The sequence below is a fragment of the Chiloscyllium punctatum genome, chromosome 45 (assembly GCF_047496795.1).
Source record: "Chiloscyllium punctatum isolate Juve2018m chromosome 45, sChiPun1.3, whole genome shotgun sequence".
Taxonomy (NCBI): domain Eukaryota; kingdom Metazoa; phylum Chordata; class Chondrichthyes; order Orectolobiformes; family Hemiscylliidae; genus Chiloscyllium; species Chiloscyllium punctatum.
Window position 1 is genome coordinate 36,378,347 of NC_092783.1, and position 27,465 is coordinate 36,405,811.

The 27,465-nt window shown below is 38.6% G+C and overlaps 2 protein-coding genes and 1 long non-coding RNA gene across 8 annotated transcripts in view; 1 reads left to right on the forward strand and 2 right to left on the reverse strand.

The window, feature by feature from the left end:
- The window catches only part of LOC140467293 (uncharacterized), an 84,224-nt gene extending 61,824 nt beyond the window's left edge, over positions 1 to 22,400 (forward strand). The window contains exons 2-3 of the long non-coding RNA XR_011955389.1: positions 20,454 to 20,549; positions 22,170 to 22,400. This is a non-coding gene — a long non-coding RNA (uncharacterized lncRNA). The remainder of the gene's footprint in view (positions 1 to 20,453; positions 20,550 to 22,169) is intronic.
- gpr25 (G protein-coupled receptor 25) overlaps positions 1 to 27,465 on the reverse strand; it is an 87,685-nt gene that overhangs the window by 33,385 nt on the left and 26,835 nt on the right. The gene's annotated exons all lie outside the window — the stretch shown is intronic.
- The window catches only part of LOC140467292 (protein FAM107B-like), a 29,066-nt gene continuing 2,809 nt past the window's right edge, over positions 1,209 to 27,465 (reverse strand). The window contains exons 1-4 of one of the 2 annotated variants that reach the window (XM_072563556.1): positions 26,934 to 26,978; positions 7,771 to 7,927; positions 2,053 to 2,197; positions 1,209 to 1,426 (exon numbers count right to left, since the gene is read on the reverse strand). In XM_072563556.1, coding sequence (XP_072419657.1) covers positions 1,259 to 1,426; positions 2,053 to 2,197; positions 7,771 to 7,886 — 429 coding nt within the window. In that variant the 5' untranslated portion in view covers positions 7,887 to 7,927; positions 26,934 to 26,978 and the 3' untranslated portion in view covers positions 1,209 to 1,258. Of the gene's footprint in view, positions 1,427 to 2,052; positions 2,198 to 7,770; positions 7,928 to 26,933; positions 26,979 to 27,465 lie in introns of those variants that run through there. The other variant, XM_072563557.1, reaches the window with a different exon arrangement.

The window sequence follows — 27,465 nt, forward strand, 5'->3', positions numbered from 1 at the left end:
CAGGAAAGGGAGTTTGAACTAAGACAGCTGAAACTGAAAGACAAGAACTCTAGAATTTCTTTTTATTTATTCAGTGGGCAGCACAGTAGCTCACTAGTTAGTACTGCTGCCTCGGAACGTCAGCGACCAGGGTTCGATCCCAGCTTTGGGTAATGGTCTGCGTGGAGTTTGCGTGTTCTCCCCCTGTCTGTGTGGGTTTCCTGAGTGCTCCGGTTTCCTCCCACAGTCTAAAGATGTGTATGTTAGGTGAATTGGCTATGCTAAATTGCCCCTGGTGTTCAGGGATGTGTCAGTTTGGGGATTGGTCAGGGATAAATATAAGATAGTAGGGGAATGGGTGTGGTGGTTTACTCTTCAGAGGGTCAGTGTGGATTTGTTGGGTTGAAGGGCATATTTCCACACTGTAGGGATTCTATGATTCACGGGATGAGGGTGTCACTGGCTAGGCCAGCATTTGTTGCCCATCCTTAATTACCCAGAGGACAGTTAAGAGTCAACCACATCACTGTGGGTCTGGTGTCACATGTAAGTCCAAATCAGGTAAAGATGACATTTCCTTCTCTAAAGGATAAGTGAACCTGATGGGTTTATCTGAAAATCAACAATGAATTCATGGTCATCATTAGACACTTAATTTTAGATTTCTTTTATGGAATTCAAACTCTCCTTAGCCGGATTTGAATTCGGGTCCCCAGAACATTACCTGGATCTCTGGATTAACAATCTAGCATTAATACCATTCGGCCCCCTTTATAATATCTCATGAGTATGGATTGCTCAGACTTGAGGGTGAAAACAACTTGGTTTGCACACAGAATTCATAAGTTTGATGAGACAGAGGTAGAAGCTTCTTTGATCTCTTCAAGCAAGTAGCAATGCAGCTAAAGTGGTCATTTCAACATGATTTCTGCAGTGTGATCTCTCAGGAAAGCACAAAAGCTTTGCTCCCTTTTCCTGAGAATAGTGCCATTGATTATGATGCAGTTAAAAAAAAAGCAATCTTAAGTGCACCCTAATTAGTGCTGGAGACATGCCATCAAAAGTTCCATACCCTCAGGCAATGGTTTGATTAGATGTACCTGAAATTGGAAAAGCTTAATCACGTTGTTTTTGACCAGTGACAATGGACACTTATGAAAAGCAAAGTGAACTATTTATTTTTGAGGAAAATCCCAATAAGGATGCATTGTGAAACAGATTCACTGGATTCAGACAGGCAGCAACTCTGGCAGATAATTATGAGCTGATCCACAAACCCCTATTCTAGAAGAGAACTTTTCCGAACCATCCCAAACCAACTGGAAAGGCTAGAGTTGGAACGAGTGATAGCACCCATGTGAGAGGCAGAAGTGCTGGGATAGGGATGAAAAGTATCATGCAGAGACGAAAGATGAGGCCAAGTAACCTGTGTCCAGGAGAATGATAACTGCAAGAGAAGGAATCAATTTTTAAATTAAGCTTGTTGCAACCAACTGAGAGAATGAGTGAATAAAGGGGAGTTAGTTCATCCCAGCCTCACCCAGGAGGTTGACAATTTGAGGAATCATAATAAATTGGGGAATGTTGGCAGGTGCCTGGATGTAACAGATTCAATTTGGAATGGGCATTTGAAACTGCACTGGATGGGCTATGCTTCATGTTTCCAATAAACATCACAAATCATCAAATATAACAGTGCACACTATAGTAAATTAAACGTATTTTAATACTAAAAATTTTTACAAATGTTTATTATTGTTTTTAAACCATAAAAGTGAGCATGATTCGAAAACTCTTGCTGAACCAACACAGTTAGTGGACCATATCACTTTGACTTGAGATATGGCCAGTTTAGTAAATGATGGCCAATATTTGCAAAGTTAACATATGCATGTGCGATACAGTTGCCTGCATTGTATGAGTGCACACAAGATGTTTTCTAACAAAATGTATGCATGTCTGTAAATCTGTGTCATTGTAGCCACATTGGTGTTTGTCACCAAATTCTATTGGACAATGTTATCATTGAAACTGTGGTTGATGGTGGACTAATGAGATCAGATCAAAGCATACCTGCTCTAGTTTCTGATATTTTTTCTTTAGCACCTCCTCAAAATCTGTTTTTGTTTGCTTAGCTTTTTCCTGCTCTCTCAGTAAGTTATATTTTCGTTGTTCCATCACCTGTTGTAGTTCAGGTTTATTTTGTAGAACAACACCTCTAGGAGAAGGAAAAGGGAGAGATTGTCTAATATAGTCTTTTCTTCTACAGCATTTTACATGTAAATGGTCCATAAAAATCCAAAGTCTAATTTGTTAATTCAAATTCAAATTACAATTTAAAGCTGTTAAGTTCTCCTATTCTGTTAAGAAGGGCATTTAAATGGTAATCAATATAAAACAATGAGCACATAATTCATACTTGCCAGCAGCACTGCTCAATAGTAACACGCTTGCACATTATAAATTTATTTTACTCTTAGATGATTCACCAATTCACCGGAACCGCACCCAGTTGCACTCGATGATCAGTTAGATAAACACTGCTACCAGGCAGTTGTGCACTGTATTTCACCACTGGCTTTATGTTTCCAAGTGTTACTTTTATGTCAATTCAATTTTTATGGTTGATTAGCAACTTTGTTCTGCAAAATTAATATTAGTTATATAGATCAGTGATAACCAGTTTCTTTCTTGACAGGCAAGGAACCACTAAAGATACTTAAACAAATCATTGTGCTACAAGATGTATGGACCCTTCCTATGAATTTTCACCACCAATCTCAAATATCTATCCAACTGAATTCTTTAGCTGTTTGCTTTTAAAATTTTATGTAGATATTGGATGTTGAAAAAGCACATTTACCCCTCCAGAAAATATCTTTTAAAAAAGCTACAAACTATTTGCCAAATTTTTGCAACACAGTTTATCACTATAGTTAAAAATTACGGATTAGTGAGCTTTAATTTTCAAGCTTGTGAGTTTAATTGAAACACAGTATTATAATAACGTAAATTCATATCAGAGGGTGCATCCTGAACATTGTGCATAATATTAATCACAAAGCTGTTTCAGTACTGAAAAAAGCCATTCAATTGCATTGTGTTTGCACTAGCTCTCCAAGTGAACATTATGATTTAGAATCATTTTTCTGTCTTTTCTCAATACCCTTGTACATTGCTTCTATTCAAGTAACTATCCAATACCATCTTGAATGCTTGAATTGAACATTCCTTCACCACATTTCCAGGCCATTCAATCCAGCATGTAACAAGTCATAGAGTCATAGAGATGTTCAGAATGGAATCAAATCCTTTGGTCCAACTTGTCCATGCCAACCAGATATCCTAAATTAATCCAGTCCTATTTGCCAGCATTTGGCCCATATCCTTTCAAGCCCTTCCTACTCATGCACCCATCCAGACCTGTTTTAAATGTTGTAATTTTACCAGCCTCCACCAACTCCTCTAGCAGCTCATTCCATACACTCACCACCCTCTGAATGAACATGTTGTCCCTTAGGTCCCTTTTAAATCTTCCCCCTCTCACCTCGTGGTGTGGAAAAGTTTTATTCTCATTTTACTCTTGCTTCTTTTGCAAATTACTTTAAATCTGTGTCTTTTTGCACATGATCCTTTTATGAGCAGGAATAGTTTCTCCCTATCTACTCTATCCAGCCCCTCATTACTTTGAAAACTTCTACTAGAGCTAGGGGCCTTCATAGGTGAAGGAATGGATATCAGTGAAGGAAAGAAGGCATTAACTATCAAAATCAAGGAACACAGAACTCTGGAGGCTTTGCAGAGCTGAATGATGTGAAAATCTTGGTGTTGCCATAAAATGAATGAATACAAGGATGAGAATCTTAAATTGGAATGATACTGGGGAACAGAACTTCTCGAGGACAAAGTGCTGATTGAGCTATGGACAGTAGTTTTTGACGAATTATGGTTTACACAGTTTGGATACTGACTAGGAGAGCATTAGAATAACTGAGATTGGAGGTGACAAAGACATGGATGAATGTTTCATCAGCAAAATGGCTGAAGCACTTTGAAATTTGGTCTTGCATCTGACCTGATGAGTGGAAGGTGAAAAGCTTTGACAATAAGTCCCTATCTTCAGCAATACTGTAGGTTGCAAACTGTTTGGTTCAATGGAGCACTTATCTGGCAGATTGCGGCTACATTTTAGAATTTATGTGACAAAGCTGCATGTAGTTAGAGCTGTTTATGGGAACCACATGAAGCAAACTTAGGTTAGTCTTGAAGTTGTGTTTAATAACATTCATTAAACTATGACTGATTTCTATCCACAAAATTGCGTTCAGTTTTGGGAGTGGATCATTTTGCTTTTATGTAAACCATTCGTATTAGCTTTAGAACTTAATTAATAAAGCATATGTATATATGCCTTGTGAAGGTTTGTAAACTCCTGACTGAGTTTAATTCTATTGTTTAAGTTTAATTTTCAGCACTTCAGATTAAGAATGTGCTGTAGTCACAATTTGGCTAAGAAGGAAATGTGGTCTAAAGGTAGTGTACTTATTTTTAGATTAATTTTTTTGACATAAAATTTTTCTGTCATCCCTTAAGTTAACTTTTCCCTTTGGCAAATAGTTATCTGAGATTTTATACCTCCCAGGTAAAAAACTAAATTATTTATGCTGCAGCATAGTAATAGATCAATGGATTTGAATGAGCATGATCTTGTATGTTTTATATTTGAAATACTTAGTTGTCTTTTTAAAAGCTGGTGTCTCAGTAGGTATTTGTGGTAAAGCATGCTGTGTTTTCTGGATCTGTATATCAATAACATTTTTTTATACATGGTATGCCCCAAGACCTTTACCAATTAGCTGTTAACATTTTACGACACAGTTTGAGTAATCTTTCACATTTTATACATGGCTCTTATTTAATGATGTTATTTCTCCATGCCTTTTGCAAATCCAGCAAGTTGCTGGCATGTTGTGATCATTTGACTGATAATTCTGATTCAGCACGAATAATTCCAGTTTTTAAAATATCTCTTTAAAACACAAGTTATTGGAGGAAGTCACTTGGGGGGAAATGATGACTTTTTTTCTTTATCGATTAACTATTTTAATATAGGGGAGCAGGGCAGACAATAAAATTGAAATGTGATCTTCATGTGATCTTTGAGGCCCATCTTTTGGTTTTTTAGCTGTTTCTTTCATACTGACTGCATCATCTAGTAAATTAGTCAAGAATACCATCTCTCTCTCTGTCTCTCTATCTTTCCCTGTAACCCCTGCTTGCCAGCTAAATATATGTCAAGTGTTGTAGGGAAGAGCAAGACATATATTCTTGACTTGCTTCTTTTGAATTGAGGAAGGAACTGGGCTCTTGTTTGCTACTTCAAACCAATACACTTTAAAGACTACAAGAAATAAGCATCACTATTATACTGGAGGGTGCTCATAATAGATAAATTAATTGCCGGTAAGTGCAATGCCTTCAAAAACATGCAGACCAATAGAAACAACGGTCAAAATGTTCTGAATAGAAAGGAAAATCAATTTTCAAAATAGTAAACTTCCAGCTGAATTTGATTGTACAGAAATAATTCAAAAGATTAGACATGCCACTTGGAAAGAGACATTGTGCATCTAACATTGTACACTGACACAAATGTGGACACTGTAGTTGGAGAGGAAGGAACAAAACTTTAAAGATGAACGTAAACTGCAATCTACTGTTAAAGATGCTAAATAGCTACCAAGAAAGCTTTCTTTAGAGCTGAGAAGTTCAGGAAGGAAACCTGAATGAGTGTACAACTTTGAGGGAGACAGATTGGGTAGTTAAAAAGAAATCCCCTCCCTTTTATTTAGTAGTGGTGTTAATAACCGGGGTATAGAATTAAGATTTGGGGCAGTTGATTGAGAAGGAATTTTCGCCAAGAGTGATATGTCTGCAACTGTGCTGGAAATGGTGAAGAGAGAACCATCACAACAGTTAAGTATTTAGTTGAACACTTGAACTGCCATAATATATAAGGCTGCTGGCCAAGTACTGGAAACCTCTATGCTAGGAGATAGATACTTGATGACCATTGTAGATATGATATGTCTAACCCTATGCTGTAAAACTCTTAGACCCTCTGGCTTGTTGAATTGACTTTATATCCAATGTGAAGCAGGCAAGTGAAACTTTGTCCCTAATGAACTTATTATCTGAGGGGGCACAACTGGGGGATGAATGAAGAATAATCTAGGATACCTGATTGAAAATTGCTTTTTAAATTGCAATGGACTCTTAAACGAATTGGTGAACGTTGGGTATTTCTAATAGATTTTAAATAAGGAAGGATCTTTCCTGTACTAAAAAAAGTGTGTTGTAATTGGAATAATTGGAAAGTTGAATCACTTGGAAGCAAATATAATGTATATAACAAAGGGTAGGTCTTGTCTGATTTTATCTTTATGACCAGATGCCCAAAATTTATAAGGAAAGTGAAGAAATTGTCTCTACTTGCAAAATGCCTTCAGAGTCCACTGACTATCTTCCACAGTAGTGCGTTAGGATTGGCAGATGTGGTTGAAGTAGTTATAAATATCTACTTTTAATTATAAAGCAGAATTAATGTTTCGAGTTTAGTAACTCTTTAAAACTGATAACTGATATGAAAAGTTGTGACAGGTTTGGGTGGGAAGGAGTGAGTAGATAGATGAAAATGAAGCTCAGAGAGAGAAAGACAGTTAGGCACATAAGGGGATTGTTGATAGTAAGCCAGGGAAGGAGAAAAACTGATAATGGGAACACTGAGTAGGTGAAAGTGGGTTGGCTGTGCTGAAAGGAGCCCATGTCATGACAGGGCCTGGGGTTTAGGGTGGGTAAAGGGTATGGAAGGAGGTCTTCACACCCTAAAAATATTGAACATAATAGAGTCCTGAAGGCTGCAGAGTTGCAAAACAAAGTAAAATATAACACCATTAATCCCAACAGCACCCCTTTACAGTCACAAAATACCAGGGAAAGTATTTTCTCCTTTATCACACATTGGGATTGACTTCACTGTGCCTTGAGTACGATGGTCTTGAGTATCTGATTGTCTCGACCTTGAGCATTTATACAAAAACAACTTTGACTCTCTCAGCTTTAAATAACAATTTCAAGGTGTTATCCAAACACTCCTGGTGTGGAACTTTCCCTCAGCAGGAGGAATTTAGATTTAACCTTTTTCATAACCTTCTAAACTATTACCCTTTCTAGGTACAACTGTTTTATGCATCTATCCTCAGCCAAGACTTCTACCAACCCGTCAAACTGAAATCTAAAACCTTTTCAAGCTATGGGTAGTTCCCCTAATCAGCAGTAAAAATAAAGTTCTCACCTTTGAAACTGATGAGGGACAACCTTTTCACACACAGAATGGTTTATATGTGGAATGAACTACCAGAGGGTGTGATAGCTGCAGATACAGTTACAAAATTTAAAATACATTGGACAAGTACATGAATCAGAAAGGTTTAGAGGAATATGCGGGCAAATGCGCGCAAATGAGGCCAGTTTAGTTTGGGAAACTTGGTCAGCATGGACGAGTTGGACTAAAGGGTCTGTTTCTGAGCTGTGTGACTCTATGATTCAACGTTAAAGTGACTAGGGAAGGAGATGAAGTCAATTGTAATGATTTAGAATTTGTGTCAGAGGACAAAGGTAAGTGTTCTAATCTTACCAAGTTTGAAATGGAAGAACATCTTTCGAACAAAAAGGTTTACAAATTCCACAAGGAGCTGTATTTTGAAAATCATTCTATATACCATGACTCACCTCTTTTGAATAAATACTAATTCGCGATGGAGATCTCGATAACTCTTAGAATCTTTCATAGGATTATTTAACTTTTTAGGTGTAATAAGCTCAGTTTTCTCATCTGGTTGAGACATAGCTTTCTGCAATGCATTCTTGGTACCAGACCAGGCATATTCTGCAATAGACAATTGGTTTTAGATCGACATATAAAAACATGACCTAATGCAGCTTAACATCTCTTCATTGTTTAATGTGGGAGTATCACAAACTGGAAAGTTTCCAAATGATTGAACATGTTCATTTTTATTGAACAATAGTATATAAAGACATAGAGTCAGAGAGACGTACAGCATGGAAACAGACCCTTTTATCCATGTCAACCAGATATCCCACCCCAATCTCATCCCACCTGCCAGGACCCGACCCATATCCCTCCAAACCCTTCCTATTCATATACCCATCCAGACGCCTTTTAAATGTTGCAATTGTACCAGCCTCCACCACTTCCTCTGGCAGCCCATTCCACATGCACACCACCCTCTGTGTGAAAAAGTTGCCATTTAGGTCACTTTTATATCTTTCCCCTCTTGCCCTAAACCTATGTCCTCTAGTTCTGGACTCCCCCACCTCAGGGAAAAGACCTTGTCGATTTAGCCTCTCCATGCCCCTCATCATTTTATAAACCTCCATAAGGTCACCTCTCAGCCTCCAACACTCCAGGGAAAACAGCCCTAGCCTATTCAACCTCTACCTGTAGCCCAAATCCTCCAACCCTGGCAACATCCTTGTAAATCTTTTCTGAACCCTTTCAAGTTTCACAACATCCTTCCAATAGCAAGGAGACCAGAATTGCATGCAATATTCCAAAAGTGGCCGAACCAATGTCCTGTACACCGCAACATGACCTCCTAACTCCTGTACTCAATACCCTGACCAATGAAGGAAAGCACACCAAACACTTTCTTCACTATCATGTCCACCTGTGACTCTATTTTCAAGGAGCTACGAACCTACACTCAAAGGTCTCTTTGTTCAGCAACACTCCATAGGACCTTACATTCAGTGTATAACTCCTGCCCTGATTGGCCTTTATAAAATCAGCACCTTGCATTTATCTAAATTAAACTCTGTCTGCCACTCCTCAGCCTGCTGGCCCATCTGATCAAGATCCTGTTGTAATCTGATATAATCTTCTTCGCTCCACACCCACTACTCCTCAAATTTTGGTGTCATCTGCAAGCTTACTAACCATAACCCCTCATGCTCACATCCAAATCATTTATATAAATGATGAAAAGTAGTGGACTCAGCACCAATTCTTGTGGCACTCCACTGAGCACAGGCCTCCAGTCTCAAAACTAACCCTCCACCACCACCCTCTGTCTTCTACCTGTGAGCCAGTTCTGTATCCAAATGGTTAGTTCTCCCTGTATTTCATGAGATCTAACCTTGCTAACTAGTCTCCGATGGGGAACCTTGACAAAGGCCTTACTGAAGTCCATATGGGTCATGTTCACCACTCTGCCCTCATCAAACCTCTTTGTTACTTCTTCAAAAAACTCAACCAAGTTTGTGAGACATGATTTCCCATGCACAAAGCCATGGTGACTGTCGCTAATCTTGCCTTTCCAAATACATGTACATCTAGCGCGGCACGGTGGCACAGTGGCTAGCACTGCTGCCTCACAGCGCCAGAGACCCGGGTTCAATTCCCGCCTCAGACGACTGACTGTGTGGAGTTTGCACATTGTCTACGTGGGTTTCCTCTGGGTGCTCTGGTTTCCTCCCACAGTCCAAAGATGTGCAGGTCAGGTGAATTTGCCATGCCAAATTGCCCGTGGTGTTAGGTTAGGGGTATAGGTGGGTTGCGCTTCGGCGGGTCAGTGTGGACTTGTTGGGCCGAAGGGCCTGTTTCCACACTGTAAGTAATCTAATCTAATCTAATCCTGTCCCTCAGGATTTCCTCCAACATCAGGTTCATTGGTCTGTAGTTCCCTGGCTTGTCCTTACCATCTTTCTTAAACAATGGCACCACGTTAGTCAATCTCCAGACTTCCAGCACCTCACCTGTGACTATCGGTGAAACAAATATCTCAGCAAGAGGTCCAAAAATCATTTCCTTAGCTTCCCACAGAGTTCTAGGATATACTTGATCTGGTCTTGGAAATATTTGCACTTTTATGAGTTTCAAGACATCCAGCATTTCCTCCTCTGTAATATGGACATTTTTCAAGATGTCACCATCTATTTCCCTGCATTCTATATCTTCCATGTCCTTTTCCACAGTAAACACTGACGCAAAATACTCATTTAGTATCTCCCCCATCTCCTGCAGCTCCGCACAAAGACCATCTTGCTGATCTTTGAGGGGCCCTGTTTTTCCCTGGTTACCCTTTTGTCCTTAAGGTATTTGTAAAACCATTTGGATTCTCATTAACCCTATTTGCCAAAGCTACCTCATGTCTCTTTTTTGCCCTCCTGATTAAGTATACTCCTCCAAGGATTCATTTGATCTCTCTTGTTAATACCTGACATATGCTTCCTTCTTTTTCTTAACCAAACTCTCAATTTCTTTGGTCATCCAGCATTCCCTATACCTACCAGCCTTTCCTTTCACCCTAACTGAAATATACTGGCTCTGGACTTTTATCTCATTTCTGAAGGCTTCCCATTTTCCAGCCATCCCTTTACCTGCGTACATCTGCACCTAATCAGCTCTTGAAAGTTCTTGCCTCATACCGTCAAAATGAGCCTTTCTCCAATTTAGAACTTTAGCTTTGAGAGTGGTCTATCCTTTTACATCACTATTTCAAAACTAATAGAATTATGGTCGCTGGCCCCAAAGTTTTCCCCCACTGACACCTCAGTCACCTGCCCTGCCTTATTTCCCAATAGTAGTTTTGTACCTTCTCCAGTAGGTATATCCACATACTGAATCAGAAAATCTTCTTGTACACACTTAACAAATTCCTCTTCATCTAAACCTTGAACACTATGGCAGTCCCAGTCGATGTTTGGAAGGTTAAAAGCCCCTACCTAAACCACCTATTATTCTTACAGAAAACTGAAATTTCCTTAAACGTTGCTTCTCAATTTCCCTCTCACTATTAGGGGGGTCTATATTACAATCCCAATAAGGTGATCATCCCTTTCTTATTTCTTAGTTCCACCCAAATAACTTTCCTGGATATATTTCTGGGAATATCCTCCCTCAATGCAGCTGTAATGCAACCCTTTCGAAAAGTGCCACTCCCCCTCCTCTCTTGCCTCCCTTTCTATCCTTGCTGTAGCATTTGTATCCTGGAACATTAAGTTGCCAGTCCTGTCCATCCCTGAGCCATGTTTCTGTAATTGCTATGATATCGCAGTCCCATGTTCCTAACTATGCCCTGAATTCATCTGCCTTCATTGTTAAACCTCTTGCATTGAAATAAATGCAGTTTAATTTGTCAGTCCTGCCTTGTTCTCTGCTTTACTCCTGCCTGCCCTGAGAGTTTGGCTCACTTCTTTTTTCATTTACTCACCTTACTCATTTAAATCCTCCCAAGCAGCTCTTGCAAATCTCCCTGCCAGTATATTAGTCCCCTTCCAATTCAGGTGCAATCTGTCCTTCTTGTATAGGTCACTTCTACCCCAGAAGAGATTCCAATGATCCAAAAATGTGAATCCTTCTCCCATACACCAGCTCCTCAGCCATGCATTCATCTGCTCTATCCTCTTATTCCTACTATCACTAGCTCATACCACTGGGAGTAATTCAGATATTACTACTCTCAAGGAGCTCCTTTTTAAATTCCTGCCTACGTCTCTTTATTCTCCCTTCAGAATCTCATCCTTTTCCCTTCCTATGACACTGGTTCCAAAGTGTACAATGACCTCCTGCTGTTCCCTCTCCCCCTTGAGAACATTCTCTCTGAGACATCCTTTATCCTGGCACCAGGGAGACAACACATCATTCTGATTTTTCACTGCTGGCCACTGAAACATCTATCTGTGCTTCGGACTAGAGGGTCCCCTAACACAATTGATTTCTTGGAACCCAATTTACCCCACATTGCATTAGAGCCAGTCTCGATATCAGAAACTTAACTGTTCGTGCTACATTCCCCTGAGAATCCGTCACTCCCTACATTTTCTGAAACAGCATACTTATTTGAAATGAGGATAGCCACAGAAGATGCCTGCATTACCTGCCTACCTCTCTTACCTTTCCTGGAGTTAACCCATTTATGTGACTGTATCTGCAACTTTTTTCCCTTCCTATAACTGCCATCCATCACACCCCCTTGCTCTTGTAAATTCCACATTGCCTCTGTCACTCCAACTGATCCATTCGATCTGATAGGATTTGCAACCAACAGCATTTATTGCAGTTATAATCCTCAGTAAAACATAAACTCTCCCTAGACTCCCACATCCAACAAAAAGACTATATCACTCTACTAAGGGTTATATTTGCTTCTTCCAGTCTGCAGACCCAAAAAAAAGTGTGGTGTTACTCCTCTACAAAACACTGCTCCAGGGTAACCTAATACTTATGGCTTACATTTTCAAGTTTTATCAAGAGACATATCTCAATAAACATATAATCAAGAAAGAACCCACTCTACTCACGACTGTAGATTTACAGCAAGGCCACATTAAAACTATTTACTTATCTGTTTCTGTGTTGTGGCGTCTCCCAAACAGGTTCCTCCAAGATTAGTTGTGAATTTCACTGTTTGATAATTTTCCCAGATGCACTCCCATGTCCATCGATACATGAATTCAACAGCAAAGGCAGTAACTGTGCAGGTTCACTGCTGTGTCAGTTAGCAGTGTGGGTTTCTTTCTCTTTCTCTCTCCTGCACAGACCATGTGCTGCCTTCGTCTGTGCCTCTCCCTTTTAAAAGTGCCATTGTTTTTGACTTTTTTTCTCCAAAGTTCCAAAACAATGAACAGTATATGAAAGCAAATTATAAGCTGCAATTGCTTCTAGGAACACAAATAGAATGCTTGACTTTCATGCAGCAATAGTCAATGAATAATCACAGCAGCCTGCTCACATCTATTGGATTTGGGTGTCAATTACATCCTGTCTATTTTGTTTTACCTGACACTGCAGAGGTACATCATGCAAAAGGTGATGTTCTTACTGCTTGATGACCATTTCTTCCTCCTCAGAACACTTGTGCCGCTCTCCCAGCACTTCAGCATTCATCACAGCCCATCTTTGCCTACTCTAGTTATATCTGGCACAGCATGAAAGGATTAATATGCACAGTTTGTCTGGAGTGCACTGACAGGGTCCCACAGAATGATCCAAGGATCAGAACGTCATCATTAGAAGACCTATCATCTGCATAAAGATAGTAGTGTTGAAAAATGGACTGCACATATTAATGCTATTCCTCAGTCAAGGATTGGCAGAACAGAGATATCAACCATGGTAGCAGAGGGTAGCCATTGTCTCCCAGCTACATCTTTGTAAGGCCTTAGGCACTTGACTGTTTAACATAATCCTCCATGCAATAGGACTTGGACTCTGACAAGGAGGGCATAAATGGACCTTTGACATAGAGACTTAATTCCAAGAAATGAATCACAGCATATCACTCATATACAGTCGGAGATTATTAATGCTACATGATTACTGACATCCTGACCCCAATCCCTACATTACCCAAGGATGGTAGCATTGTATATGAGAGCGTGTTAACAAATACATGCAGTTCAAGGTGAGAATAAATAAACACTGTTCTCTCATGATTTTGGAGTGCCTTTGTGAATTGTAGCCCACAGTTCCCAATTTTAAACGATGATCTCTGCCTCACAAGGGTAACTATTTTCAATTTATAATGACTAGTAATATGGTCAAGATTGCTTGTGACCAGGATTTCTATTCCAGGAATTTGGACACTGCTGCATTTCACGTGCAGGGTGCTTTTTTAGAGATGTCATCAATTCATTCTGTGAACATGCTTGATCAATGAAATTGTTACTGAAGGTTTCACATTGCTCACAAGTAGACCTTGCATGCTCAGACAGAAAAACACCACATACTCCACCCACTCCAGGTGAGATCGCATTACTAATGTAAATTGTACTAATGTATTTTCCATTACTATTGCAAACTGATAATTCACATGAGTATGTAGATGATGCAGGTCACATTTTGCACAGAGATTAAGCCTGGTAATGACAGCACCCCTGAAACTCTATGTTCTTTTCCTTGTTTGTGTTCTTTTCTTCCACCCCCTCACCCTTCCTCCACCCCCTCCACCCTCCACCCCCTCATTATGCTGCACTGCCCCCCCACGAAGCTAGGATGGTTGCAATTTTGCAGATGCCTCATCCTGCAGTAGCTCATGTTCAATGCACTATGATCTCTTTATATATATTTTGAGACCCCCCTTCACAATTATTGCCCCCTTTGCATCCCAACCTGGTACCTCTAATCCCCAGAATTGAATTTTTAAATCTTCCTAAATTTTTAATTACCCTGATAACCACATGACTTTCATTGAGTGTCAGACTAGTCCACATCTATGACTGACTTGGATGGACAACCCTGACCATTAGAGTGACTGGACTCCTGTCTAATCTCTGTGCAGGTCCTTGACTTACTGCACTCACAAGATTGATTGCATTAGCCTTGCAGGATTGCCAACTGACAGTATCCATGCCCCTAAACTGAAATTGGATGAAGCCTTTGACTTGCTATGCCTGAGTGAAGGTCACCTTCCTTGAACCATCTGAGAATTTACTCTCCTTAGACTTTGAAAAATGGTCATTTGGTTGATGCACATTCAATGTGTTTGTCGGTATGCTGTTGGCACGTGGTGTGGTTATGAGACAAACATACCACTTTTCCATATAACAACCTGTCCATCATCTTGAGTGATCACTGCTGACAATGACAAGTGCCTGGCTTTGTGTTTTTACTAAAAGCTAAGGTAAAGTAGAAATACAGTGAGTCTTTAAACTGTGACTGAGCAGACAAAGCTGAAAATAGCACGCAAGGTCAGGCAAAGCAGAGATGCTGCCAGCATCCAAGTAGGCATAAGGTGAGTAAGCGTTATGAGAGCAAGCAAGGAGCTGAGAGTTGGACCCTGGTCTGTTTCACGAGCTGGCTGCCTAAACGTGGGCAAACTGTCCTGGCAGCAGCATTACAATAATAAGTGCTGGTATACTCCAAAGTGCAGTATTGAATTGCTGAAGTGTGCTGTAAGTGGATCAGAGATACGCTGTGAGGGTATCGAGGGTCTGTTATATGTCCAATGCCCCTATCATGGATGGGGGCTGCAGGTCGTTGCAGCCCATGAAGTGTGCCCTAAGAAGTTGTGACTGCTGTCCAAGGTAGAATTATGGAGGAGTAAATAGCGAGTTGGAGTCACGAGGTTCAGAGTCTATCTTTCATGTTGGGAAATGTTAGTTTCTAGTTTCTTCCCGGTGCGCGGGAGAATCGAAATTTGCATATCCATGAGGTTAGACAAGATAGCAATTGCATGCTAATACATGAAAATGAGCATCTCTGTTTCGGCATTCAAAAATGGTAGCAGAATCTGAATGTTTTTCTTGCATCAAGAATCTCATTTGTCCTATTTTCCCAACTGACTCATCAATGCCCATGTCATTCATGGGTTGGGAAGATTAGGTCCATTCATGTTTTTCTTTGCACCTCAGCAAGTACAGGGACCTCAATCTTGATATTCCAGAAGATATCATCTTATCATACTAACGGTATTAAGGAAACAATCCAAGATATGTGCTCAAGTCCCCCTGATATTTTTAACCGATATTGTCAAGGTGAAGACAAGTTTCTAGGCATGCAAAGAGTTGAAAATGGGAAAGTGAAGTAATTGCAGATTCTAGAAACCTGAAACAGTTGTTGAAAATTCTTGATACACTTAGCAGTATCTGCAAAATGAATAGAGAAGTTAATAATTCATGAATGAACTTTTCTAAATTGAAATATTAATAATAATTGGCATTTAAGAAGAAGCAGAACAGAGAGAGAAAGGGAAAACAAAACACATGCAAAACGAAAAAGACAGACTTTTTAAATTGTTTAAATTATAAATAGAAAATGGTTAAAGTCTTTCAGTGATATTAATAAAGAAAATAGATAAATGGGACCCGCCATGTGTACGAATAGCTTAAAGATGTTTCTCCTTCTTCCTTTCTTTCATTCTGTTCTGTTTTAAATGCCATCCATTGCAATATCTCCAGTTTTAACTGAAGGTCTAAACCTGAAATGTTAACTTCTGATATCTTTCAACAGACACTGTCTGACCTTGTGTGTGCTTCCAACATTTTTCAGTATTTTTAAGATATAAGTACTTATTTTGGAAGAATAATATTTGTTTCTCAAACTGGGAGCTGCAGTAGGCTTTATTGCTGCAAACATATTAAAGAGGGAGGTTAACTATTAGATGAGCTTATGTCTTTGGGGTTTTAGAGCTGGTACAGATTACAGAGAAAGGGAGATATGAGGCCAGGGCCAGATTTGAAAACAACAATGACAATTTTAAATTTAAGACACTGCTTAACCATTGGTGAATGTAGGCCAGAGATTATGGGGTAATGGACATGATCAGTACTAAAGCACAATAATAAAAATAAGTCGAATTACTTACATCCAGAAACCTGAGTTTATATCTCAAGCGAGTTTTAATGAAAGTATCAATTTAGAAAAGTTCATTCATGAATTATTAACTTCTCTATTCATTTATGTAGATTAAAGTAAATTAAAGTGCCTCAAGAGTTTTTTTTGATAATTTTTTAAAAATTAAGTTTTAACTAATTATTAAAATGTTGCATGGCAAACTGTTACACTTTCATGTACTACAATATTGGAAAGCCATTTGTATTTCAAACTGCACTGTGGTAAATGTGTTACCAAGTTTATGGTGCAAAATGCTAGAAATATATAGTGGGGTGTACTGTGCCTCCAAATTCGGTGAGGGGTTCACAAATAATGAACCATGAGTATGATTTCAACATCATCAGTTCACGACTCTGTTCTGCATGTAGGTTTGCTCACTGAGCTGGAAGGTTCATTTTCAGATGTTCTGTCACCATACTAGGTAATATCTTCAGTGAGCCTCTGAATGAAGCACCAGTAGTGTAGCCACTTTCTATTTATATGTTTGAGTTTCCTAAGGTTGGTGATGCCATTTCCTATGGTGACATCATTTCCTATGGTGATGTTATTTCTGGTTCTTTTTCTTAGGGGGTGGTAAATGGGATCCAAGTCAATGTGTTTGTTAATAGAGTTCTGATTGGAACTCTGGTCCTTCCAACATATATAGAGTCATAAAGTCATAGAGATGTACAGCATGGAAACAAACCCTTCGGTCCAACCCGTCTATGCTGACCAGATATCCCAACCCAACCTAGTCCTACCTGCCAGGACCCAGCCCATATCCCTCCAAACTCTTCCTATTCATATACTCATCCAAATGCCTCTTAAATGTTATAATTGTACCAGCCTCCACCACTTCCTCTGGCAGCTCATTCCATACACGTACCACCCTCTGCGTGAAAGTGTTGCCCCTTAGGTCCCTCTTATATCTTTCCCCTCTCACCCTAAGCCTATGCCCTCTAGTTCTGGACTCCCCCACTCTGGGGAAAAGACTTTGTCTATTTATCCTATCCATGCCCCTCATAATTTTTTAAACCTCTATAAGGTCACCCCTCAGCCTCCGACGCTCCAGGGAAAACAGCCCCAGCCTGTTCAGCCTCTCCCTATAGCTCAAATCCCCCAACCCCGACAACATCCTTGTAAATCTTTTCTGAACCCTTTCAAGTTTCACAACATCTTTCCGATAGGAAGGAGACCAGAATTGCATGCAATATTCCAACAGTGGCCTAACCAATGTCCTGTACAGCCACAACATGACCTCCCAACTCTTGTACTCAATACTCCAACCAATAAAGGAAAGCATACCAAATACCACCTTCACTATCCTATCTACCTGTGACTCCACTTTCAAGGAGCTATGAACCTGCACTCCAGGGTCTCTTTGTTCAGCAACACTCTTTAGGACCTTACTTTCTCTTCACAGAAATATTTTTGTTTGAAGATAAAAAAATCACAAAATTTATACAAATATTAGTTTTTGGTATAAGTAATAGTACTCTAGGATAATACTGAGAAAGATGCCTGGTCCTCAGCATCTAATGTCAGTGTAGCTATTCAACATTGTAACATTCATAACTTGCTTAATTTTTTTTCTAAGGATCCCTCTTCAAGTCACTTCATGAACAGAATGTTTATGATAAGAATATAATCTTTTAGGTATTTTTAATCAGAAAACTAAATTTATAATGTCAACATCGCCTTAGGGCGACTATGTATTTAATTGTAATAAGCATACCTGTACTTTATAAGAACAGTTCACATTCTGTTGATTCCCTAAATAAAATTCAGTTTACAAGGCAGGTATTATAATTTACTCTACTAATGACAAATTCTACGAGGCATTGTTTTCAATCTGAACTGAGACCTTGCTTCTAAATCATCAAGAAAGATGAAATTGCCATGAAGTGCTGCTGGACTCACAGCAAGTAATATATTATTATTGTACACTTCTCTTGAGTTTCTGTTACATCAAAGTCCTTTTTGTGTAAATGTGTTTCTAATATTATCCTACAAACAAACATTGAATATTGAGGTCAAACGTTATTATTAATGTTCCAAGAAAATGACTTATCCGTAAAGATTGCTGTCTCTAAAATTCAATATCGTTAAGGACTATTTCAAAATTAGTTGATTTTTCAAATAAATTTCTGCATCTGCTGCACCATATTAGATCCTTGAACCCTCTTGCATTTTCTTGTAAATGAGAACAATCTACCTCTTCATCTAACTAGTAAGAATCTCAAGAATCGGGCAAATTTAAGCAATAAGAATTTTTGTATTAGTCCAAGCTAAACTTTAATCTAAATCATTAGTTTTATCAGTATTGCTGTTCACCCAGAAGCTTTCAATGTCTGTCAATTGATTTGTCTCTGATTCGATATCATCGTGGTGGACGGTGCTAATTGCAATCTTCTAAATATTATCCTTATCGTGCCTATTCAACTCTTTGTCCCAATTATTATATTACTATTACATACATTCATCTTTGTACATCTATAAAGTCTTTAAAGTCATTTAAAGTCTCTGACTGTGCAAATTCAGATGGTTGGAGACTTGGAAGAATGATGAACTCTCTTGAATCCTTTGACTCTTGACTTGGTTGGTCTTCCTGAAAATTTGACATTTGCTGTTCCTCTCAGATTTCAGATTCAATACCTTGTTCATCCCAATATAACAATGGATGTCTTACTCTACTGGGATAGGATTCCTTTTATTTCATCTTGTAGTTCTTTCTGTTGTATGTAGTATGTAAGATTTTTGTTGATTTTCATCAGTCTGGATGTTCATACTTTTTTTAGTTTTGGTCATGTATTCATACCTTCTGACCTTCCGACAACTTTGGTAAGTTCTTAGCACATGTTGTATTAACAGTCTTGAATTCTATAAGATTCCTGTTTGTTGTTGATTCTTTGATAATCTGTTGATTTTAATCTTGGAAATAATTACTTTGGTAGAATAGGAATTTGAGTATTGATCTTTCTTCCCAATAATAATTTGGAAGCAACAACACTGTTGCACTTGCTCCAGTATCTGACTTAAAATCTATAGGATGCTCATGGACATAAATGTGTGTGTGCTAAAATGTCTGATTTGAATCTTTGCTATCACCAAGAAAGATTTTGGGTTTATCTTCAGGCTAATATTGTTCTACATTATAGCGTTTTTGAAGAATTTATTTTTATGGTTGTCAGTGTCAAGTTCTGCTTTTACACATTTTTGAAAGTGCCTTATGCTACAACAAACATTCTGCTTTAAAGCAGGACATTGTTCCCATATGCAAGAATCTATGGTGCCATAGCATTGACTAGGATTTCTGAAATTGTGCATTTCTCCTCCTGTCTGTATATTCTTTTCTTGGGTTTCTTTCACAGTCCTGCTTTCAAATAAATAAGAGCAAGTTGAAAGCTTCAACTCAAGTTAATGTGTCAATAAAACTTCAGACCAATTTAAGTTCGTATACAAGGAATTTCTCTACTTTAGAAACCAAGTTCTGGGCATAACTAATTTGGATAGTCCACTTGTAAAAAATGAATTTCTAGGATAAACCCCGACCATTTCACTATTCTGATTCATCTTGACTGTGAGACCTGACACCCCCCCCCTTTCCTTTATTCCGAGCAAACTGCTGACCACCAAACTTCTCTTGATGGTCCCAATATAGCTGATTTTGTTATCTGTTTCCTGTTCCGAGGTACTGTCCCTCTGGCCTGTTCAAATCCATGAGGTTGCATTTACAAAATTCATCTCATACCTCAGGGTGCATCGTTGGGAACACAGCTCCTATGTTTTTGCTGTGTTACCATAAAGTTCAACAACAACTAGGACATCTATATCCAGGTCTACTTTGCAAAGGCAGTTTCTAACAGGAATAATGATGTCTTTTCAGCCACAGCTGTGTTCAGGGTAACATGTGAAGGGCATAAAATCCTGGGAATGCAGAAAGAATTTGACAGTAAGGGAATTCACTACCAAGCAAAGCATATCATTGTGCTTGTTTGAAAGTTTTGGCAATAAGTCCTTTTGTCAAATGACTTTCAGTCTGCTCAGGGAAGTAAACAGTATCTTGTTCCTGCAGGACTTTGAGTGCAAACACTTCCACCGGTGATTTTTCAACAAAATGGAGCATTCACGACAACATGACCAGACTCCTCCTTTACAGCAGGAAGTACAGGTAGACTCTCAGCAGATAGTGACACCTGGTGTATGTGCTCTGAGCTTGATGTATAGTTTCTCACAACTGGACATCCATGCATATGTTCCTTTGTATTTCTCTTTCTTTTTAAACCTGTCCCTCAACTTTTTAATTACATTTGATGATTGGTATAGGTTTGGGACCAGACTGGGAAACTGGATGTTAATTTTCCCTTGGCAACAAGTGCTCACAGACAACTTAAGTGATAGAATACTCAAATATGGATCATTGGGACATAGTAAAAGTGAAGTTACCAGAGTCCTGCCCTCTTATTAGAGAGTTTAACCTGAGAGTTGCCATACCATGGGCAAGTGGCAATATTGAGAAAGTAGGACCATCATTGTAACGTGGCCAGTGCAGGGATTGAATCTGTGCTTTAGTGTCACTCTCTGTGACAAGCCAGCCATTCAGCCAACTGAGCTAACCAACCCCAATAACATTGGGATGGGACTTTCCCAGATTAATAGATGCTTGTTATGTCACATGGCAATCAGAAAGGTGTCCATCATGATGTCTGTCTTAACAAGATCTTTAATTATCAAATTCCAAGGGTCCGAATCAAGTAACTCTGAGGCCTATTTTTATTGATAATTCCACAGCAGGAGTGCATTAAACTGATATAAGGATATTTTCTTGGGCCATTAATTGTAACTCCCAAATGAATTATGATCAATAGAAGATTCTGTAAACTTTTTCCTCTCCAATCAAGGTTGCAAACCTGTGCAGAACTGCAAAATCATCAAATAGTCATAGAGTCATAGAGATGTCTGCTATCATTTTATCACGTTATTTCCAGGTGAATTACTGTGACTTGTCGATCTACTGTTCTTTGGCTTTTGCTTTTTCTGATTTTGATTCTTCGTAACCTAACTGCTAGCTGTTTAAGAAGTATTGCTTGTCAGATTGTTATCCACGATCAGTCAGAGATTGAGAATTACTATTTATAGTGTACATATTAAAGTGAGCAGGTTTGTTGCTTACTTGGAGCATCCATTTTTCAGATTAATTTAACCATGATGAAGTCACACTTACTTTAGAAGAAGCATCAACTTCCCAACTTGAGAGAAAATCTGCAATGTTCCAAATCATTGTAATATATGTCACCACTAAGTGCATATAAAATAATCTGAAGAAATGAAGTTTCAGAAATTGGAACAAAATGGCTATATTAGTATGAAGAGCAAATATAATTGTAACATTTCAGTGCATTTAAAAAGAAACCAATGTTCTTAGTTTTGACCTCAGACTATAAGATGGCCAATGGCCCCATTTACTAATAGGATACAGAGATTTTTGTTTCTAATTGCCCCATCAAAAAAAATTAATCAAAATGAACTTTCTGAACAAATTCTTTGGTGTGCAGTTCTGTTTGAAATATATTTCAAAAGGCTCACAACTGGAGTTTGTTTATATCACTGACTTAACATTTCCCCTGGGGTGATGTAGCAAATGTAAAATGTAATGTCCTCTATCAATTAAGTGTTCCTAGCTATTACAACTGGCAAAGTGCAAATGGCACTGAGTAAATCCATTTATTAAAGTACTGAGTAAACCCGTTTACTAAAGCATTAATATATCGTTTATTGTGATGTTTTTCAGATATTCAAAGAGTCTGCTTTTACATCATGGCAAAGAAGCTACGTAATTCAGGGAACGTCCTATGGCCTCCATTACAAATGCATAATTTGTACTTTAACTTGGAATGTAAATGGCAGATCAAAAATAATCTCTATTGAATAACACCAGGGATTCTAATTATTTTCTGAAAAGAACTGCAGTGATTCTGTTCAGTTTGCATTTGCTTTTAAATAAATATTATATGTCTGGTTATTGTCCTGCATTAATATTCATTACATCTCCTTGATTCTGCATATTACTTGTGTCCAAAATAATTTTATCTTGTCTCCGTTGGTGCAGTTGTGTGTTATTTTTCAGATTTTGAGGTGGTGAAAAAGTAATAATTTTATTTATTGCCCACAATATCACATACCATTTATTGTTAAACTTAGTCACAGTAGTGCAATGAAGAATAAAGATATGAATTTTAGTTTATAAGTGATTTGTGGAAACTAGCATTTGGTCATGATCATCAAAGCTGGGGAAAAAGGTGGTAAAGAATCCTAAGTAGTGCCAATTACACCATAACTGAAAATGTGTTGCTGGAAAAGTGCAGCAGGTCAGGCAGCATCCAAGGAGCAGGAGAATCGACGTTTTGGGCATGAGCCCTTCTTCAGCCTGAAACGTCGATTCTCCTGCTCCTTGGATGCTGCCTGACCTACTGCGCTTTTCCAGCAAAACATTTTCAGCTCTGATCTCCAGCATCTGCAGTCCTCACTTTCTCCAATTAGACCATAAGACATGGAAGCAAACATATGCTGTCCAGCCCATCAAGTCTGCTCTCCTTTCAATGAGATCACAACCAATCTAATCACGTTCAACTCCGCTTTCTTGCCTTTTCCCCATAACATTTGATTGCCTAAATGATTAAAAATCTATTCAGTTTATCCTTGAACAGACTTAATGGTCCAGCCTCAACAGTCCCCTGTGATAAAGAATTCCACAGATTCACTATCGTCTGAGAGAAGAAATATTCCTCAAATGTCTTAAATGTGCAACCCCTTATTCTGAAATAATGCCCTCTGTCCCAGACTCTCCCACAAGAGGAAACAACATTTCCACATCTACCCTGTCAAGTCCTTGTACGTTTCAATAAAGTTAACTCTTATTTTTCTATATTCCAACAAGTACAGGCCCATTCTAATCAACATCTCCTCATAATACAATCTTTCCATACATGCTATCAGCCTTTTCTGGATTGCATTCAATGCTAACACATCTTTCCTTATATAAGGCACCAAAATATGTTCACAGTAGTTCAGCTTTGGTATAACTAGTGCCTTGTATAGTTTTAGTGAAACCTCTGTATTTTTATACTGCATTTCCCTTTGAAATAAAGGCCAACATTCCACTTGTCTTCTCCCTCATCTACTGAATCCTGATGCTAGTTTTTGTGATTCATGGATGAGGACTCCCAAATCCCTCTCATCTGTAGCTTTCTGCAGTTTTTCTCCATTTAAATAATATTCAGATCCTCTATTCTTCCTACCAAAATGTATTACCTCACACTTCTTTACATGATGTTCCATCTGCCAAGTATTTGCCCAAACACCTTAACGTGTCCATATCCCTTTGCATACTCTTTGTATATTCCTCACCAATTGCCTTCCCACCTATTTTTGTATCATCTGCAAACTTGGCAATAATATATTCACTTTCCTCATCTAAATCATTAATATATATTGTAAACTAAAGTGGGATAGCTATCATGCAATGTCCAATCAGATTGTTTGAAATTCATAATTGCATGAATTACTAGTAAACAAATGCTTGCAAAACAAGAAAATACAATGGCAAAAATGGTTTGGCTCCTGCCATATGGGAGCAATGGTGATATGAAACTGAGGTGCATGAATTGTCAATACAGTAGAGTCTTGTTGTTTGTGGGTGATACATTCCAAGAGGATGTCACAGAGATTTTCAGGAATGATAAAAGTGGCTGACTGCACATGTACAATACATATCACAGGCACTCATTTTATCAACATTGGAAGCAAGTGGATGAAAAGGTGCCTAGCAAGTATCACACATTAAGCAAATTAGCAAAGGAGGACCACGTTAACAGAGGGACTTAATTGTCTTGAAAAGGAGCTTTGCAGATAGGATGCTGAAGCAAAAGATGTAAAAAGCAGAGAAGTGGCTGGAACAACAGCAGAAACAGAACACGAACACCGCCAAGCAGCAAGTGAATTTATGATGATAGATTGAGAAACCACTTGATATGATCTGTAATTCTGCAAGGACTAGCATTAAAGAATAGTTGAAATAGATTCTTAGGGGCACTTGAGTTATTGATGTGCTGATAAAGATGGTGAGACAAAGGAAAAGTTAAAAAGAATCGAATTGTCATTTTGTAATCAGGTTTTCTGTTTGAATTCTCTGATCAAAAGTAGATTCTTGGTGATTATTTGCCAAAGTGCTGGTTTTTACTACAGTTGGTTGAACAGCAACATTCTCTCCAATTTGTATGATTACCTGACTGCTTGGAGGTTCCACATATGTCAATCAGTGTGACGATGCATTGACTTCTGCATGTAGAGGTTATTGCTGCACACAGACACTGGAAGCCCACTCAGAAATTAGGGGGATCATTGGTGAGGAGGTAGACCCCAAGTCTCCTTCAGCTGGAATGAAGATTGAATCCAGTGCTGTTGGCCTTAAACTGATCCACATGTTGGCTGGCTTACCTCACTTGCCCTTCAGTGATGTATTTTAGAGTGGCATGCACTGAACCGTGCATATTATGATGAACTAAAACATGTAATTCTCATTGTTTTTGAATTCACATCAGAAAGGTTTAAATTAAAATGTAAAAGAGGGCTTATTACTGTAGTTAGGAAATTAAATTTTCCCAATTCTTTGGAGACAGGATGGAAGGCTGGAGAAAGGGAAAGGTCACTCGACATGATGCTGACAGACCTGAGCTTTTGCAGCAATTTCTATTTTTGTCATGGAAGGCTGGAGGTCTGATAATGTGCCAAAGGAAATTGTCAGAAGAGACCTGATGACTTCCCACTCTCCTGCCATATTAACAGCAGAAGGACACTCAGGCATATGTCCACAAGCCAAGCAGTCTGCTGAGCACTTCCAATTAGGGTCACTTCCACCCATATGCACTCAGTCTGCATTGAGAGATGCCATCATTAAATTATTGGGAGACTGCCAGTTAAATGAATGTTGGCACCTTTTCAGGAGGATCCTTAATGGTCACTCCATGATAATTATGCCTGCAGCTAAAGTACTGTGTTCTGAAGCTCCCCACCAGCTTACCAGGACCTGCTGGCTGTCTAGTCCCTAAAGACGAATAACTCACCTCTGGGTACCAACAACCACCAGAAGTGGTTCACTGTCATCAATGCTTCATTATAGATATCTTAATCAATCTGTTCAAATGTATTATTAAAGATTTCTGAAGCAGGTGGGCAATGAACCCGGCCTTCTGGCCCAGAGGTAAAGACATTACCACTATGCTATAAAAGCTCCAAAAACATGTCCCTTTATCTGAAGGCCTGTCTTAATTACCAGTAGTACAGGATAGATCACCAGGCACTTGTATTACATTGCAAGGTGTCGTTCATTGCATAATAGCAAAAAGTCAAATTGAAATTAACTAGGTAGGCCACGACTATTGGAAGTCAATGTCATGTCTGTCTCTATCAGGCGTTACAACATGGGATAAACCATCCTGCTCAATTTAACCCAGCAACATAGAAAAGATTTATCCTGTGCAGTAATCTATGAAAATTCGATTTAAAGTAAAAATTAACAACTTTATTTCTTAAAGTATAACAGAGAATAGTTAACTAACAACTATTTACAACTCCTTCCTCTAAATACTTTACCTTCCCTTCTATAATACTTGTCCAATAAAACTCCCAATTTAGATTTACAAAACAAAACTTCTTATCTTAGAACCAGGCAGCTTTTAGTTTTTTTCCATATTCTTTTCTTCTTGGGTATTCTGCTTCACAGGTTACTGATTGATAAAGGTACCTTCAAGACAGCTATTTTTCAGGCAGTCCTTACATGCTGGTAGCTTGGCAGTTCTCCTCTCAACTGTTCAATTTTTCCCAGTCTTATACCCCAAAGCATCGGATTGTGTCATTGGCAATATACTCCGTTCAAACTTGATTGGAATTTAGTATTTTCAGGCTATAATTTAAACTGATTGGTCGAATTTGAATTTGTTTTTGTCTCATAGCCAGTGCTATCTGTTCTGAACCAAATGTTACATTATAAACTCAGTGTACTTGTAAAGTCCTTCACTCTCTTAAATGTAAAGTACACTTCATAACACAGAACATTGTGCAAGATCAACAGTTTCTCCACCTAAAGACTGTGTGAATCATTAGGTTGGGGGGAGTGACTATCTCTTTCAGAACCATTGCATGTCACAATGGTTCCACCCTATTTTAGGAGTTGTTCCATCTGACTGTATTTTTCTTCAGCCATATTACCTGATCTGAGAGGACAATGAAATGTATTTCTATATTAAGCTTAAAATTAACAAAATGTCATTGGCATAAATAAGTTCCATGAAACTAGAATTGGTTGAAAGACTAGTCATTTGGAGTACTAATTTCAACCAAGAATGCCACCGATATCTTTTCTAATTGAGGGATTTCACCTAATGCAAGTGTTTTTCTGATAGGCATGGTCTGTCCTCATTAACCTAATTGTAAGAATAAACATTTGCCTTTTGCTGCTCTACAACTGTGTAAATCCTCTAAAGACCTACAGCCTTACAGATTTGGCATTCTTTTGTCTTTGCTGGGTGTTGCCTGTTTCAACCATGTTCTACAGTTCAGCATCACTGACAATGGCTCTTAGTACCTGCTGTTAAGCTTACTTTGTGTTGGTTTGTCATCTGTCTCTTGATGACGCCTGCAACTACATCTGAAAAATAAGAAGATTAAGTTGCTCCATTCTGTTATTTAGCATTGTTCTTCATCCCCCCACCCCCACCCCAATCTCTGTTGGTAAGTCTTTTTGGTTTCTGCTTCAAACACAAATTAAATAGTTTTCACCAAAGATAAATCTTCCTTGCAGTATTTGAAATCTATTCGACTCAAATAATTTTAATAAAATTCTGTCTCTTATGAATTATGATTTAAATGATCCATTATTCATTGATCAGCAGATACCCCTGAAAGCTGAACTCTCCAGTTAAATCTTGCCCTTTCAAGGATTTTGTTCATTTGCTGCTTAAAGTAACTATCAAAAGCTTTCACAACTTTGTCAAAACTATCCATACTTTCTTTGATTTTTTTTTTGATTA